This window comes from Podarcis pityusensis (genome assembly GCF_964106645.2).
Source record: "Podarcis pityusensis genome assembly, chromosome: 12".
NCBI classification, from domain to species: domain Eukaryota; kingdom Metazoa; phylum Chordata; class Lepidosauria; order Squamata; family Lacertidae; genus Podarcis; species Podarcis pityusensis.
Window position 1 is genome coordinate 4,665,475 of NC_138037.1, and position 14,583 is coordinate 4,680,057.

Sequence of the window (14,583 nt, forward strand, 5' to 3'; positions counted from 1 at the left end):
GAAGCTTTTAATAGACTATTGTATTTTAATATTCTGTTGGAAGGCGCCCAGAGTGGCTGGGGAAGCCTAGCCAGATGGGTGGGGTATAAATATATTATTATTATTATTATTATTATTATTATTATTATTATTCGAAGGCCTCGTTTTTGGCCGATCTGTTCTTGATCTTCAAGTCACCGTCTCCCCCCGTGCGGGGCACGTAATATCCCAATTACACGTCGGCAGTCTCTTTGGCATGCATCCAGAATTTTAAGTAAACTGACAGCGTGGATTTTCAAAAGTCATTACAACACACACAAACACACAGAGAGAAGAAGAACCTACTTCCGAACTACTAAGCCTGCAATGCCACAAGTTAGGAAGAAGAGATCTGAAAATCCACATGAAATGGGAGGGAAGTCTTTGAAACGTCTGCAAAGGGAGGAGGCCGCAATTGGGTTTGCTGACTGCAGAACAGGAGGGGCAGATGGAACAAGATGAAATGGGACCCAAACAGGCTGGCAATACCTGACCCATCACATGCAATCCTCTGCCATTTCTCGGATGGGCAATGGGGGCACAATTCTGGACTCCTTACAAACTCCCTCCCTCCCTCTCCAAGTCTCACAGCAACAATTGCCAGGGCTGCCCCTATTATATAGTGGAAATACAACATAAACACAATAGAACAGTACAGTGGTACCTTGGGTTAAGAACTTAATTCGTTCTGGAGGTCCGTTCTTAACTTGAAACTGTTCTTAACCTGAGGTACCACTTTAGCTAATGGAGCCTCCCGCTGCCGCCACGCGATTTCTGTTCTCATCCTGAAGCAAAGTTCTTAACCTGAGGTACTATTTCTGGGTTAGCGGAGTCTGTAACCCGAAGCGTCTGTAACCTGAATCATATGTACCCCGAGATACCACTGTAATAATAATAATAATAATAATAATAATAATAATTTATTTATACCCTGCCTATCTGGCTGGGTTTCCCCAGCCACTCTGGGCGGCTCCCAACAGAATATTTTTAATAATAATAAAGCAACAAAACATCAGTCATTAAAAACCTCCCTAAACAGGGCTGCCTTCGGATGTCTTCTAAAAGACAGATAGTTGTTAATTTCCTTGACATCCGACGGGAGGGTGTTCCACAGGGTGGGCGCCACCACCGAGAAGGCCCTCCGCCTGGTTCCCTGTAGCTTCACTTCTCGCAGTGAAGGAACCGCCAGAATTTGCAGCTCCTGAAACAACTATCCTTCAGAATCCACCACCTCTCTGAATCTTGGGGTGCAGTTCTCCAGACAAAATAATGCGTACAAAAATGCACTATTTATATATTTTTGGGGACGTGTGCATAACACGCATCTGTTAGTGAAAATAAAAGGAAACCGGATTCTGGTAGCAGGCGATGCTGAAGCAGTCTAACACCTTTCAAATCAACCTTGCAAATCGGAAACCAAGAAAGCGGTGAGATGGAGGTGGGAGTTCACACATTAATTTGATTCGGCCAGCCGGCGGAGTCAAATTCTAGTCCCAAAACCAGCAGGGAAAGATATAAACGGCTTCTCGGTTTGGAAAGGCAGCTCCTATAATTAAGCCATCCGGATAGACTCCAAGCTGTGAATACTTTTCGGCTGCCTCACCTGCAGGCCTGACGGCACCTTCCTTTTCTTAAGAGATTACCCTCTGCGACTTCCCTTCCTAAACAGGCTTTTTTTCTGGGACATACTGCTGCATTCTCTGAAAGGTTTGGGAGCCAACGATGCCAGCTTCTAAAGACCCTTTATCCGTTTCCACGGCTACAGAGGATGATGGCTATTGGCAGGTCAGGGATGCTGCCGCAGAACTGGGCCAAAACCATAGATGTCAACTTACAGATTTGAAAATAAGGGACCAGCAGCCTCAAAAATAAGGGATCAGCAGCCGAAATAAGGGATTTTAGTCAACCAGCAGCCAAACGAAGCCTCAAGCGGTGGTTCCCACAGCGCAGCAACCCGGCAAAGGGAATGCAGCAAGGAAAACCACCGTCACCTCTCCGCTGGGAAGCGCTGAGCAAAAGCGAGTCCCCAGGCAACGCGGCCGATTTGATCGGCACAAGACATGCAAGCTCCACCCCCCAGTCGTTCTTAGATTCCTTATTGGGTGAGCAACGCAGCCAAGCAACACAGTTGGAGCCTCCCTCCTCCCTGGCCGGCAGGGAGGGAGGGAGAGGAGCTGCTTCCTTTGAAACCCGGGAAATTTAAGGGACATCATCAATAAGGGACAGCAGCGGGACACGGCGCTGGGATAAGGTACTTTCCCACCAAATAAGGGACGGTTGACAGCTATGGCCAGAACCACTCTGGGGAAGGAGAAATCGGCTTACGGCTCGTAAGGAAGCCGCTGGGGGTCACAGCGAGGACACAACTGCAACCACGGTTTCCTCCTAAGAACCTGAGATGAGGCTGCAGGGTCAGGCCAATGTCCCATCTGGTCCAGCATCATGTACTCACAGTGGCCAACCAGATATCCATGGAAAAGGTGACTAACAATAAATTCAGAATTCAAAAATCAATTTGGGGGGAAATCCCCTAAATCCATCCAATAAACATTAGATGGCTAGCTGGCTAAATTAGTCCTATCTGGGCCAGCGAGGAGGCCATGGGAGAATTAGATGTGGGATCCCAGAGCGGGTAATCTTCATAAAAAGGGAAGGGAGGAAGGGGAATAAGAGATCAGCCTAAGTTCAAACTGAAAGTCAGGTGGAATAGCTCTGTCTTACAGGCCCTGCAGAAGGAAGTTAAATCCTGAAGAGCCCTAGTCTCCTGGGACAGAGCATTCCACCAGGTCGGAGCCATCACTGAGAAGGCCCTGGTGGAGGATAATCTGACTTCCTTAGGGCCCGGGACCTCTAAACTATAATTATTCATGGACCTTAAGGTCCTCTGCGGGGCAGACCAGGAGAGGCGGTCCCGTAAATACGAGGGCCTTAAGCCACTCTTATATCGTTGGTTGTAGAATCTTATCAACCTGATAATGCAAAACCAACCAACAAACCATATTTTTTTAATCACAGTTTGGAAAAAAATCCCAGTTAATGTTAATCACTGCTAGGTCTTATTTGGACACAAGTGCAAACTACAACTATGGCAAACTACAGAAGAGAAGATAAATCTACTCACGAAAGGAGAAGAGGGAGGAAACCTAACCCACACAGAATATTTCCAATTGTCAAGTTGGTTTGGAGAGCAAAACACTTTGATGTCCAGTGACCCATGCGAAAGCATTGCTTGGCTGGTGAGTTATTGAAAGGTGGACACGGCGGGGGTTTGCTACAGATCACTTGACAGGTCACAGAAACTGCAAATTCCCCATTCTCAGGGAACGGGGCAGGTTTTCCAGAAAACCAGGAACAGGAAACATTTCCTAGGCAAATCAGGGTGACTTTGCCTCAGAAAGCTTGTCCTGGAATTTATTCTGGTGCCCTGGAGTGCGAGCGAACCAATTTAGCACGTTTATTTTCCTTGCATTTAGGAAGCAAAAGCTAAAACTGTCAGGCTTCCATAATACTGAATTTGCGGTTGGTGCCCTTTTGAGGAACTTACGAAACAGAAAAGTTTTTGACGGAATAACAGAGAACTGGGAAATCTTCTGCCCAATACAGTGGTATCTCTGTTTTCGAACGTAATCTGTCCCGGAAGACCGTTCGACTTCCGAAACATTCGAAAACCGAGGCGCAAAGAGCGGTCTGCCAATTCAACAGAGGAAATTGTGAAAAACAACAGATAAAGCCCAGCGAAAGCCATTTGACTTCTGAGGCGCGTTCGAAAACGGAAGCATTTACTTTGGGTTTTCGGTGTTCAAAAACCGAAGCATTTGGCAGCGGAGGTGTCCAAAAACCGAGGTACCACTGTATCAGCGTTTCCATGCCAACGAGCAACGTGCGGCAGCCAGAAGGAAGGAGCCCAAAGTGAGAAAATTTTGTGCGGAAAGTGTTGTGTGGCTGGGCCCTCTCATGTGGACACAGCCCAGCGCGGTACGGTCCACACAAAGGAAAACTAAGCGAGTTTGCCTTGATATGGCAAACTGAATGCAAAAGAACACATAAAATTCAAGGTGCTGTATGAATGTCAGGGACTGTCAGGAAGCTGAGTAGTGTGAACTCAGATAAGGGAGGCAGGAGGCTGGAGTCTGACTCAGGAAAGGAGATAAAAAGTTTCTTTCCAGTAGCACCTTAAAGGTAAAGGGACCCTTGACCATTAGGTTCGAACCGCTGACCTTCCGATCGGCAAGCCCTAGGCTCTGTGGTTTAACCCACAGCGCCACCCGCGTCCCTTAGTAGATGGAATAGAGGAATATAAATGAGATGAAATATGTGATATTATGCAGTAAGTGAAGGGGATGGAAATAACAACAGCATGGAAGGGAAGGTTGCGGGGATTCGAACCGCCGACCTTCTGATCAGCAACCCCTAGGCTCTGTGGTTTAACCCACAGCGCCACCCGCGCCTTAGAGACCAACTAAGTTTGTTATTGGTATGAGCTTTCAGATAGGAAAGGAGGTCGTGGATTTGTGGGGACCTGTACAGGCCAGGAGACAAGAATCAGAGTCACGGGATGCTTCAGAGCTGGAGGAAGAGGACGACGAGGCAGGCCAGGCAACTGAAGGGCCGGGTGCTTCCCCACCCTCTCCTGCACCAATGTCTCCCAGAACCAGAAAAGGACTGAAGGGGGAAGAGCAGAGGCAGCTTCCATGCTGGCATAGTCTCTACAGAAACTACAACTAATCCAGAATGCGGCAGCTAGACTGGTGACTGGGAGCGGCCGCCGGGACCACATAACACTGGTCCTGAGAGATCTGCATTGGCTCCCAGTACATTTCTGAGCACAATTCAAAGTGTTGGTGCTGACCTTTCAAGCCCTAAATGGCCTTGGCCCAGTAGACCTGAAGGAGCGTCTCCACCCCCATCGTTCTGCCCGGACACTGAGGTCCAGCGCCAAGGGCCTTCTGGCGGTTCCCTCCCTGCAAGAAGCGAGGTTACAGGGAACCAGGCAGAGGGTCTTCTCAGTAGTGGCACCCGTCCTGTGGAATGCCCTCCCATCAGATGTCAAGGAAATAAACAACTATCTTACTTTTAGAAGGCATCTAAAGGCAGCCCTGTTTAGAGATGCTTTTAATATTTGATGATTTATTGTATTTTAATATTTTGCTGGAAGCCGCCCAGAGTGGCTGGGGAAACCTAGCCAGATGGGTGGGGTATGTATGTATGTATGTATAAATAAATAAATAAATAAATAAAATTGTTGTTGTTGTTACAACAATGCCACATGCTTTGACTTGTGCTCTTTTGCCAAGTCTATGAGTTCCCCCTCTAAGAGATTTATATTTCAAGTTATTATTATTATTATTATTATTATTATTATTATTAACATTCTTATTACCGTATTTTTCTGTCTATAAGACGCCCCCATGCATAAGATGCCCCCTATTTTGGGGGATTCAGATTTAAGAAAATGGGGGGAGATGGCCCAGAGCATAAGACGCCCCCTAATTTTTGACATTATTTTTTTTAGGGGGGAAACCTAGTCTTATACACGGTATTATCAAGGTACGTGTTCACAGCCTGTCCGGGGAAGGTAGCTGCAACTGTACCAAGAAGAATAGACTTCGGAATAAATGCCTAAATTCTGGACTGGTGTGTTTTTAGGTAATCCATAGCTGTAGAAGCGACTCTCTTTGACAATAAAGAGTTAAAATCTCTGCCGTGTGAATTTCTTTGGCTGGGAAACACCCTTGGAAATCAAGATACGAAAGGATTTTAAAGCTTCGCAAACAACAAGTCGACAGCCTACTGAACATGCAGCAACCACCAAACATTCTTACGCGACGCCACGAGAAAGCAAGGCACATTATACAACACTGAATCCATGTGCTCTAAAATATCCAGCTGTGTCAACTAGATGTCTCGTTTAAATGCAGACTGCACCACAGCAATGAAATCGAGAGATAAATGCAATGCCAGCGTGAGGGTGTGATCAGAAAAAAAATGTTCAGGTTGCTCCCAAGGGGGAAAGAACGAGGGATAGGTCAAATAATAAATAAGGCTAAGATACCAAATCGTCAAACTCCACAATACGTGGGTTTGAAAGACAAATAATATGAGTTTTCAAAGCCAGCAATCTTAAGGAAGCCGCCCAGAGTGGCTGGGGAAACCCAGCCAGATGGGTGGGGTACAAATAATAAATTATTATTATTATTATTATTAGGCCAGCTGCTTGGTTCTTGTTGGGTGTAGTGAAGGGTTAACCTTCTATGCCTTGGGACTGAAGGGACGGGCTTACAAGGGAAGTAAGCCAGGACGTGACGAAAGCAGCTTGGAACGCTGTGTACTGAGTGAAAATCGAAAGCAGTTTGTTGCGTCGCTGCAAGCAGAGGGAGAAGATGCAGCTTGAATCAGATGGAAGTTGGAGTTTGTAAATACACTACTTTTGTGCCAATAAAGGGATATTAGGACAGAAGAAACGTTTGGGACTCATTTACCGCTCTTTCGACACACGCCGCTGTGTAACTCTGCTAATTGCTTTACGATCTACAGAGGCTCCCAGGCGCCGAACAATACAGTGGTGCCCCGCAAGACGAATGCCTCGCAAGACGAAAAACCCGCTAGACGAAAGGGTTTTCCGTTTTTCGATGCGCTTCGCAGGACGCATTTCCCCATGGGCTTGCTTCGCAAGACGAAAATGTCTTGCGAGTCTTGAGATTTTTTTCGCTCCCCTCCCTTTTTCTAAGCCGCTAATAGCCTTTTAGCTGCTAAGCCGCTAAGCCTTTAATAGCCGCTAAACCGCTAATAGGGTTGCTTCGCAAGACGAAAAAACCGCTAGACGAAGAGACTCGCGGAACGGATTAATTTCGTCTTGCGAGGCACCACTGTAAAGCAATAAATCTTTCGAAGAGTTCTTTAACTAGCAGCTCAACTTAAGGCTCACAGATGAAAGCATTTAGAAGCATATAAGGTGAGAGAAATTTAGGGGTTTTATACGCCTAATAATAATAATAATAATAATTTATTATTTATACCCTGCCCATCTGGCTGGGCTTCCCCAGCCACTCTGGGTGGCTTCCAACAAAATATTCAAATACATTATGAATATTATGAGCAAAATGGGAAATTGATGTGGACAGCCATTTATGATTATTTGAAATTTGCATTTGAACTTACTTAGCATGTTGGTAGTCTTATTGGCTAGGGTGCCTCCCTTGCTTTAATTTACTTATTTTATTTTATTTCTTTCCTTCCTTATTTTTCAAAAAGTAAGCTGTATAAAGCATGGGATTGTATCAGGCGAAGCTTATTGACGGTGTTCTGCAGTATTCCGTAGGCACTCATCTGATTTTAAGTAGAGTATTAAAAGCGAGAAATGTTCAGCGGAGAGAATGAAGACGTTTGAGATGACCTCGTGGCGTGGAAACGAAAGACAACAGCATGCGAGATTCGGGTCTACTGGGGGAGGGCGGCAATGCAGGAATTGCAGAAAAGGGAGGGGGCAGGATCACGGCGGGTCTTGCCAGCGCCCATGGTAAGAATTCTGGCAGCAAGCGTCCTAGAAGGGTGGTGGTCCCTCCATGATCCCCTCGTATTATACCTGCCACAGGCATCTCAGAAGGAAATTTGCAGCTGCCCAGAGACAGCTGGCAATGCATGTCAAGAACCCAGAAAGAAGGACAAAACTGTTAGAATTCCTGCTCCGTGATTGCAGTCATGGGATTTTTGTCTATCACGTGACGGTTTATGTTTTGACTCCACAGAGTGGGAAGTGACGGAGACAGGATGTTTGTGTTACTGTGTTCTGTGAAGTGGGACTACTGTCCTTTGTTCTTTCTCTCTTTGCTGTCTGATGCTAGAGAGAGAGGGAGCCATGTTGCAGTGCTCCGTGTGTGTTTATATGTAAATAAAGTAAAAAGGTAAAGGGACCCCTGACCATTAGGGTCCAGTCGTGACCGACTCTGGGGTTGTGGTCCTCATCTTGCTTTATTGGCTGAGGGAGCCGGCGTACAGCTTCTGGGTCAGCATGACTAAGCCGCTTCTGGCAAACCAGAGCAGCGCACGGAAACGCCATTTACCTTCCCGCCGGAGTGGTACCTATTTATCTACTTGCACTTTGAGGTGCTTTCGAACTGCTAGGTTGGCAGGAGCAGGGACCGAGCAACAGGAGCTCACCCCATCGCGGGGATTCAAACCACCGACCTTCTGATCGGCAAGCCCTAGGATCTGTGGTTTAACCCACAGCGCCACTCGTATCCCTTATGTAAATAAAGTAATTATCCAAAATGGTGAGTTACTGAGGTCTGTTACGCAAACTGAGAACACTCTGCGGATCCCTAAGTGTGCCGGTGTCTGTGGGCATCGGTCGCTGTGATTTTCGGGCAGAAGAAAGTTCTTGAAGCTCCCGAACGATCGACCAGGAGGGAGAGAACATGCCAGTCGGGCATGTGTCTCTGCCAGGGTCCTACTCGAGTGTAGGACGAGCTCATGACAAAAACTTCCATCTGCAGCAAGGAACCATCCACTCTCCACCCTTGTAAGTCCTTTCTCAGTTCTATCCATTCTCCCAGAGACGCCTAGCCAGAATTGGCCGGCAAAGCAGACTTTTATTATTCTTACGGGATGCGGGTGGTGCTGTGGGTTAAACCACAAAGCCTAGGACTTGCCGATCAGAAGGTTGGCGGTTCGAATCCCCGCAACGGGGTGAGCTCCCGTTGCTCGGTCCCTGCTCCTGCCAACCTAGCAGTTCGAAAGCACGTCAAAGTGCAAGTAGATAAATAGGTACCGCTCCGGCGGGAAGGTAAACGGCGTTTCCGTGGATCGCCAGAAGCGGCTTAGTCCTGCTGGCCACATGACCTGGAAGCTGTACGCCTGCTCCCTCGGCCAATAAAGCGAGATGAGCGCCACAAGCCCAGAGTTGGTCACGACTGGACCTAATGGTCAGGGGTCCCTTTACCTTTATTATTCTTACCTCTTCCGTATTATTTAAATTCCCTCCTTTCAAATCCCGGGAAATCCCCCCGTGCCCCGTGAAGGAAAAAGGAGAGCGCATGCAAACCCACGTGCAAAGCCCATAATCTCACACACCACAAGCTGCAGGCAATACCTGGCGGGTTTCTGTCTCGGTCGCGGCGGAATCGTCCCAGGACGCTTTGCACTCCCCACTCAGGTAGAGCTGTCGGAAATGGGGTCAGAAAACCAAGGTCATTCAATGGAGAAGGGAGAAGGAAGCAAGGGAGGAAGGAGGAACAGGCGCAGGGTAGGCCAGGGCTAGCCATAGTCGCGTTGAGGGCCAGCGCTTTATTATATCTTGCATTGTTGCCAAATGTAGAAAGCTCTTGGCAGGTCAAATGCACAGGCTGGTCGAGGCTGAGGCGTCTGAGGGCATCTGAATGCCCGTCTCAGCATTCGCCCCTATGCTATACGACAAGTCCATGTTTCACCTGGGAGTTACTTTGGACTCACAGCTGTCCATGGAGGCGCAGGTTAATTCTGTGTCCAGGGCGGCTGTCTCCCAGCTCCATCTGGTATGCAGGGTGAGACCCTCCCTGCCCACTGTCTGTCTCACCAGAGTGGTGCATGCTCTAGTTATCTCCCGCTTGGACTACTGCAATGCGCTCTACGTGGAGCTACCTTTGAAGGTGACCCAGAAACCGCAATTAATCCAGAATGCGGCAGCTAGACTGGTGACTGGGAGTGGCCGCCAGGACCACATAACACCGGTCCTGAGAGATCTGCATTGGCTCCCAGTACGTTTCCGAGCACAATTCAAAGTGTTGGTGTTGACCTTGAAATCCCTAAACGGCCTCGGTCCAGTATACCTGAAGGATCGTCTCCACCTCCATCATTCTGCCCGGACACTGAGGTCCAGCTCTCAGGTCCTTCTGGCGGTTCCTCATTGCGAGAAGTGAGGTTACAGGGAACCAGGCAGAGGGCCTTCTCGGTAGTGGCGCCTGCCCTGTGGAATGCCCTCCCTTCAGATGTGAAGGAAATAAGCAGCTATCTTCTCTTTAAAAGACCTCTGAAGGCAGCCCTGTTTAGGGAAGTTTTTAATATTTAATGCTGTACTTTTTTAACACTTGATTGGAAGCCGCCCAGAGTGGCTGGGGAAACCCAGCCAGATGGGCGGGGTATAAATAATAAATTATTGTTATTATTATTATTAGTAGTAGTAGTAGTAGTATTCCACCAACATGAGAAACAGACAAAGTTAGGACCATGTGTATGCTATGAATCTGTAGAAGTGTAAGAACGGCAGCATATCGAGCACCGAAACCCACCTCCTGAGAAGCACAGCTGCATTTCTAAGCCAAAGGGCGGCAAGGCTGGGCTTAAAAGTGTGGGGTTCATGGTTTGCAAAATGTGAGAAATCCAATAGCCTAGGCATATGACATTTCTAATAGCCATCAGATGCTCCCTTCTTGATGCACATGTGAAGAATCCAGTCCCCATATGTGCATCTTAATACAGTGGTACCACGGATTAAGTACTTTATTCATTCCAGAGGTCCGTTCTTAACCTGAAACTGTTCTGAACCTGAAGCACCACTTTAGCTAATGGGGCCTCCCGCTGCTGCCGCGCCGCCAGAGCGCGATTTCTGCTCTCATCCTGAAGCAAAGTTCTTAACCCAAGGTACTATTTCTGGGTTAGCAGAGTCTGTAACCTGAAGCGTATGTAACCTGAAGCGTATGTAACCCGAGGTACCACTGTACAGTGCTAAATTGGTTCTCAAACGCCTTGGTACTCAAAAAACTTGGAACCCAAACACTGCAAACCCGGAAGTAAGTGTTCCGGTTTGCGAACGTTTTTCGGAAGCTGAACGTGCTCCATTTTGAGTGTTACGTTGAGCAAATACGTTTGCTGTTTATTTTGCGTTTTTGTATTTGCGGTTCTTTTTTTGTTGTTGTTGTGACTGTATGGAACCCAGTTCAGCTACTGATTGATTGATTGTGTGACTGCAGCACATTGTTTATTGCTTTCATTTTATGGATCCATGGTCTCGTCAGATAGTAAAAGTCATGTCAAATTGCTGTTTTTGGGGTTGTTTTTAAAAGTCTGGAGCGGATTAATCCCTTTTGCATTGCTTTCTATGGAAAAGCGTGCCTTGGTTTTGGAACGCTTTGGTTTTGGAACGGACTGCTGGAACGGATTAAGTTTGAGAACCAAGGTACCACTGTAATAAATAAAAATAATAGCCTCAAAGCTCTAAACGGTCTCGGCCCCGTATGCCCAAAGGAGAGCCTCTAACCCCCATCGTCCAGCCTGGACACTGAGGTCCATCGTTGAGAGCCTTCTGGCAGTTTCCTCCCCGTGAAAAGTGATGTTACAGGGAACCAGGCAGAGGGCTTTCTCGGCAATGGCGCCCGCCCTGTGGAACGCCCTCCCATCAGATGTCAAGGAGATAAAGATCTACAAAACCTTGAGAAGACATCTGGAGACAGCCTTGCTCAGGGAAGTTTTTATAAGATGCTTTTTTTGTGTGTTTTTAATATTTTTGTTGGGAGTGTGGCTGGGGCAACTCAGTCAGGTGGGCGGCGTACAAATAATAAAATTGTTATTGTTGCTGTTGTTATTATTATTCCGTGGCGCTTGTCCCAACATGCGTATGCGTGCGTGCACGCAAATAAAGCTCCAGAATCTTTGAACGTGAGCCTGGTTGTATGCGTCCAATGAATAAAAATGCCCGTCAGCTGCTGAAAACAGTAAGCACGGACTATAAAGCCGTTTCCCAGAGACGCCCCACGGTGCAGGCATTACACTGATGCTTAAATCACAGGGTAGAAGCGTAGAAAAGCCTGGTTAAGATTCCTAAGGAGGATTGAGGCAAACAGCTTCAAAGCAATTACGGCTAAAATGGGAGCTTAGCACCTCCAGGAGGTCAGCTCAGTGGGGCAGGAAGGCAGAACAAGCTGGTTCAGCCTTTTGCAGGATGTAAGTTTTGTGGGAATGAACCTGCCTAGCATCTCTCTCTCTCTGTCTCTCTCTCTCTGGTGTTTGCAGGTACTCCCGCTACATCAGCAAGGCACAAAGATAAAGGTAAAGGGACCCCTGACCATTAGGTCTAGTCGCGGATGACTCTGGGGTTGCGGTGCTCATCTCGCTTTATTGGCCGAGGGAGCCGGCGTACAGCTTCCGGGTCATATGGCCAGCATGACTAAGCCGCTTCTGGTGAAACCAGAGCAGCGCACGGAAACGCCATTTACCTTCCCGCCGGAGTGGTACCTATTTATCTACTTGTACTTTGAGGTGCTTTTGAACTGCTAGATTGGCAGGAGCAGGGACTGAGCAGCGGGAGCTCACCCCGTCGTGGGGATTCGAACCGCCGACCTTCTGATCGGCAAGTTCTAGGCTCTGTGGTTTAACCCACAGCACCACCCGCGCCCCTCAGGGGTACCCCTCAAGGCCCAAAAGGGGTATGCAATTCTCAACCTCCACCTTTGGCCTAAGACAAAGAACTGGACAGCAGCAAAAAGATGTGCGTGAACGGCTGCAAAAACCTGCAAGAATAAACTCCGACCACGCGAAGCACTATAAAGATACAAAAAAAAAAAAAGGGATAAAAATCACTCAGACACTACAATGTATGTTCTCGGACAGTCCAAAACGACGCCAAAGCAGCAAAACAATGCGACAAGGAACAGGGAGCAGTATAAATCCATTCCCTGTTTCGTCACATCAGGTGTTTAGGAATCTCGTTGTATGAGATCGTGCATTAGTGCGCTTGAGTAATTTTATCCGTATCTTTATGGCACGTTTATACTTTCTGTGGAATTCAAACTGCGTTTCATATTTTGCTCTTGCCCAATTCTGCGCCTACGCGGCGAGAAAAGGCCCTGATCCCATGACTGGAAGAGATTATGGAAACTGTGTGTGTGATAGGAATTTTGTCTTAGATATATGTTAAATGTTCATAAGTGTACCAACCAAGCACATACATCGATCAGCACAGGAAGACCAACCTGGAACCATTTTGATTCCTAAACTGAGCAAATGTTTTCTCTGCAAGGTCAAAGTGGGAGACCTTCCCATTGTCCCTTTCCTCACAAATCTTGTCTTAAGGGTATGTCTGTGTTTGAATAGGGTGTGAGCCTGTGACCTGGCCCAGGAACTAAGTATTTATCACTACCAAAGAATGGCCAGGCTCCCCAGGCAATCCAATCAAGTAACCTGCCAGACAGGAGATAAACAAGGACAGGAGAAAAACAACATTCAAATTTCTGTTTTAGACCGCCTTTTCTGTGATGTAGGTATGATTTATCTGAGGGGTGGTCTTAGGTTACACCCCTTCTGTGATGTATGTATGATATTTCTGGGGGTGGTCTTGATCTACAGGGCGGCAATTTCAAAAGTCTTTATAAGGCCTTGCGCGCCATTGTTCTGGGTTCCTCCTCCCTCCTGCGTTGTGGTGAGTGAGGACCCTTTTCAACAGATCAATAAAGATCAGGCTTACTAGCAGCTTTGCTTCTCAATATTCTCTGGTTGGCCTCTGTTATTTTCTCCTACCAATAGGGAACCTACGTAAGGACTCTGCATGATCCGTGGAGGATGGTCAGATACAAAGCACCGAAGCATCTTGATTTGTTCTGCAGGAAGGCTGCTATCGTTCCTCCCCCCTCTTCCAACCTCTGCCACTGCTTCCTTCTGCAGGTTCACCGGCAAATCTCCAAGCCCAAAGGCCGGAGGTGGGACACTTTTGGCCCTTCAGATGTCCTGGGACTCCAACTCTTCAGTCTCAGCCACCACCGCCAATGATCAGGAGTCCTGGGACTCGTGGTCCAGAAACGCAGGCTCCCCATCCCCAACGAAGGCAAAAGCTTCGCCCACACTTCTGCCTGCGCCGTGCCTAGAAAACACGGGTCCAAGCGGCTCCCCCCTTGCCCCATCATGCCTTCCCAGGGAAAACTCGCTCTTTAAAGACAGATTGGAACAAATGGCAATCCGAGTAAAAAACGATTTTTCACAGGGTTTTCATTGTACGCCTTGTTTTTATCTTTTTTCGCAACCTGGCAACTAGTAGTTTGCATCCCTTACCCCTCATATTCATCATTGTTTTAAATATAATAATTGTACCATTGTGGGAAGGGGCATGACTGGTCTGTTTTGCTTTTGTTTCATTATGTATTTTTTGTTTTCGTATGTTGTGAACCGCCCTGTGAACTTTGGATGAAGGGTGGTATAATAATAATAATAATAATAATAATAATAGCAGTAATAATAATAATAATAACAACAACAACAAGAATAGGGAAAGACCTGGGGAATGCAGAGGGACGAGACATACTTCTCCCACCTGACCAATGGCTCATGCCGCTTGAAAAGGCTCAATTTTGCACCCCGCAGATTACCGTATTTTCCGCTCTATAACACGCACCCGACCATAACACGCATGTAGTTTTTAGAGGAGGAAAACAAGAAAAAAAATATTCTAAACGAAACAATGGATGTATGATTTTTGTGGTTCATGCTGCGGCCACAGACATGTGATCTGACAGTGAGTTTGGAGTAGCCCAATGCAAAAATCCTGAGGATCCATGTGGATGCATGCTTTGTAACCACGTTTTTGCACCACTGCGGCCCCAGGCA

At 47.2% G+C, this 14,583-nt stretch overlaps 1 protein-coding gene and 1 long non-coding RNA gene across 10 annotated transcripts in view; one reads left to right on the forward strand and one right to left on the reverse strand.

The window, feature by feature from the left end:
- NBEAL2 (neurobeachin like 2) overlaps positions 1-14,583 on the reverse strand; it is a 219,488-nt gene that overhangs the window by 85,544 nt on the left and 119,361 nt on the right. For 6 of the 9 annotated variants that reach the window (XM_080973933.1, XM_080973931.1, XM_080973934.1 and 3 more), the window contains one exon: positions 9,107-9,175. The exons of the other annotated variants lie outside the window; for them this stretch is intronic. In XM_080973933.1, coding sequence (XP_080830059.1) covers positions 9,107-9,175 — 69 coding nt within the window. The remainder of the gene's footprint in view (positions 1-9,106; positions 9,176-14,583) is intronic. 9 annotated transcript variants of the gene reach the window in all.
- On the forward strand, positions 6,581-13,991 carry LOC308459212. The gene is made up of 3 exons (XR_013977905.1): positions 6,581-6,970; positions 12,001-12,218; positions 13,510-13,991. It is a non-coding gene; the product is annotated as an uncharacterized lncRNA (long non-coding RNA).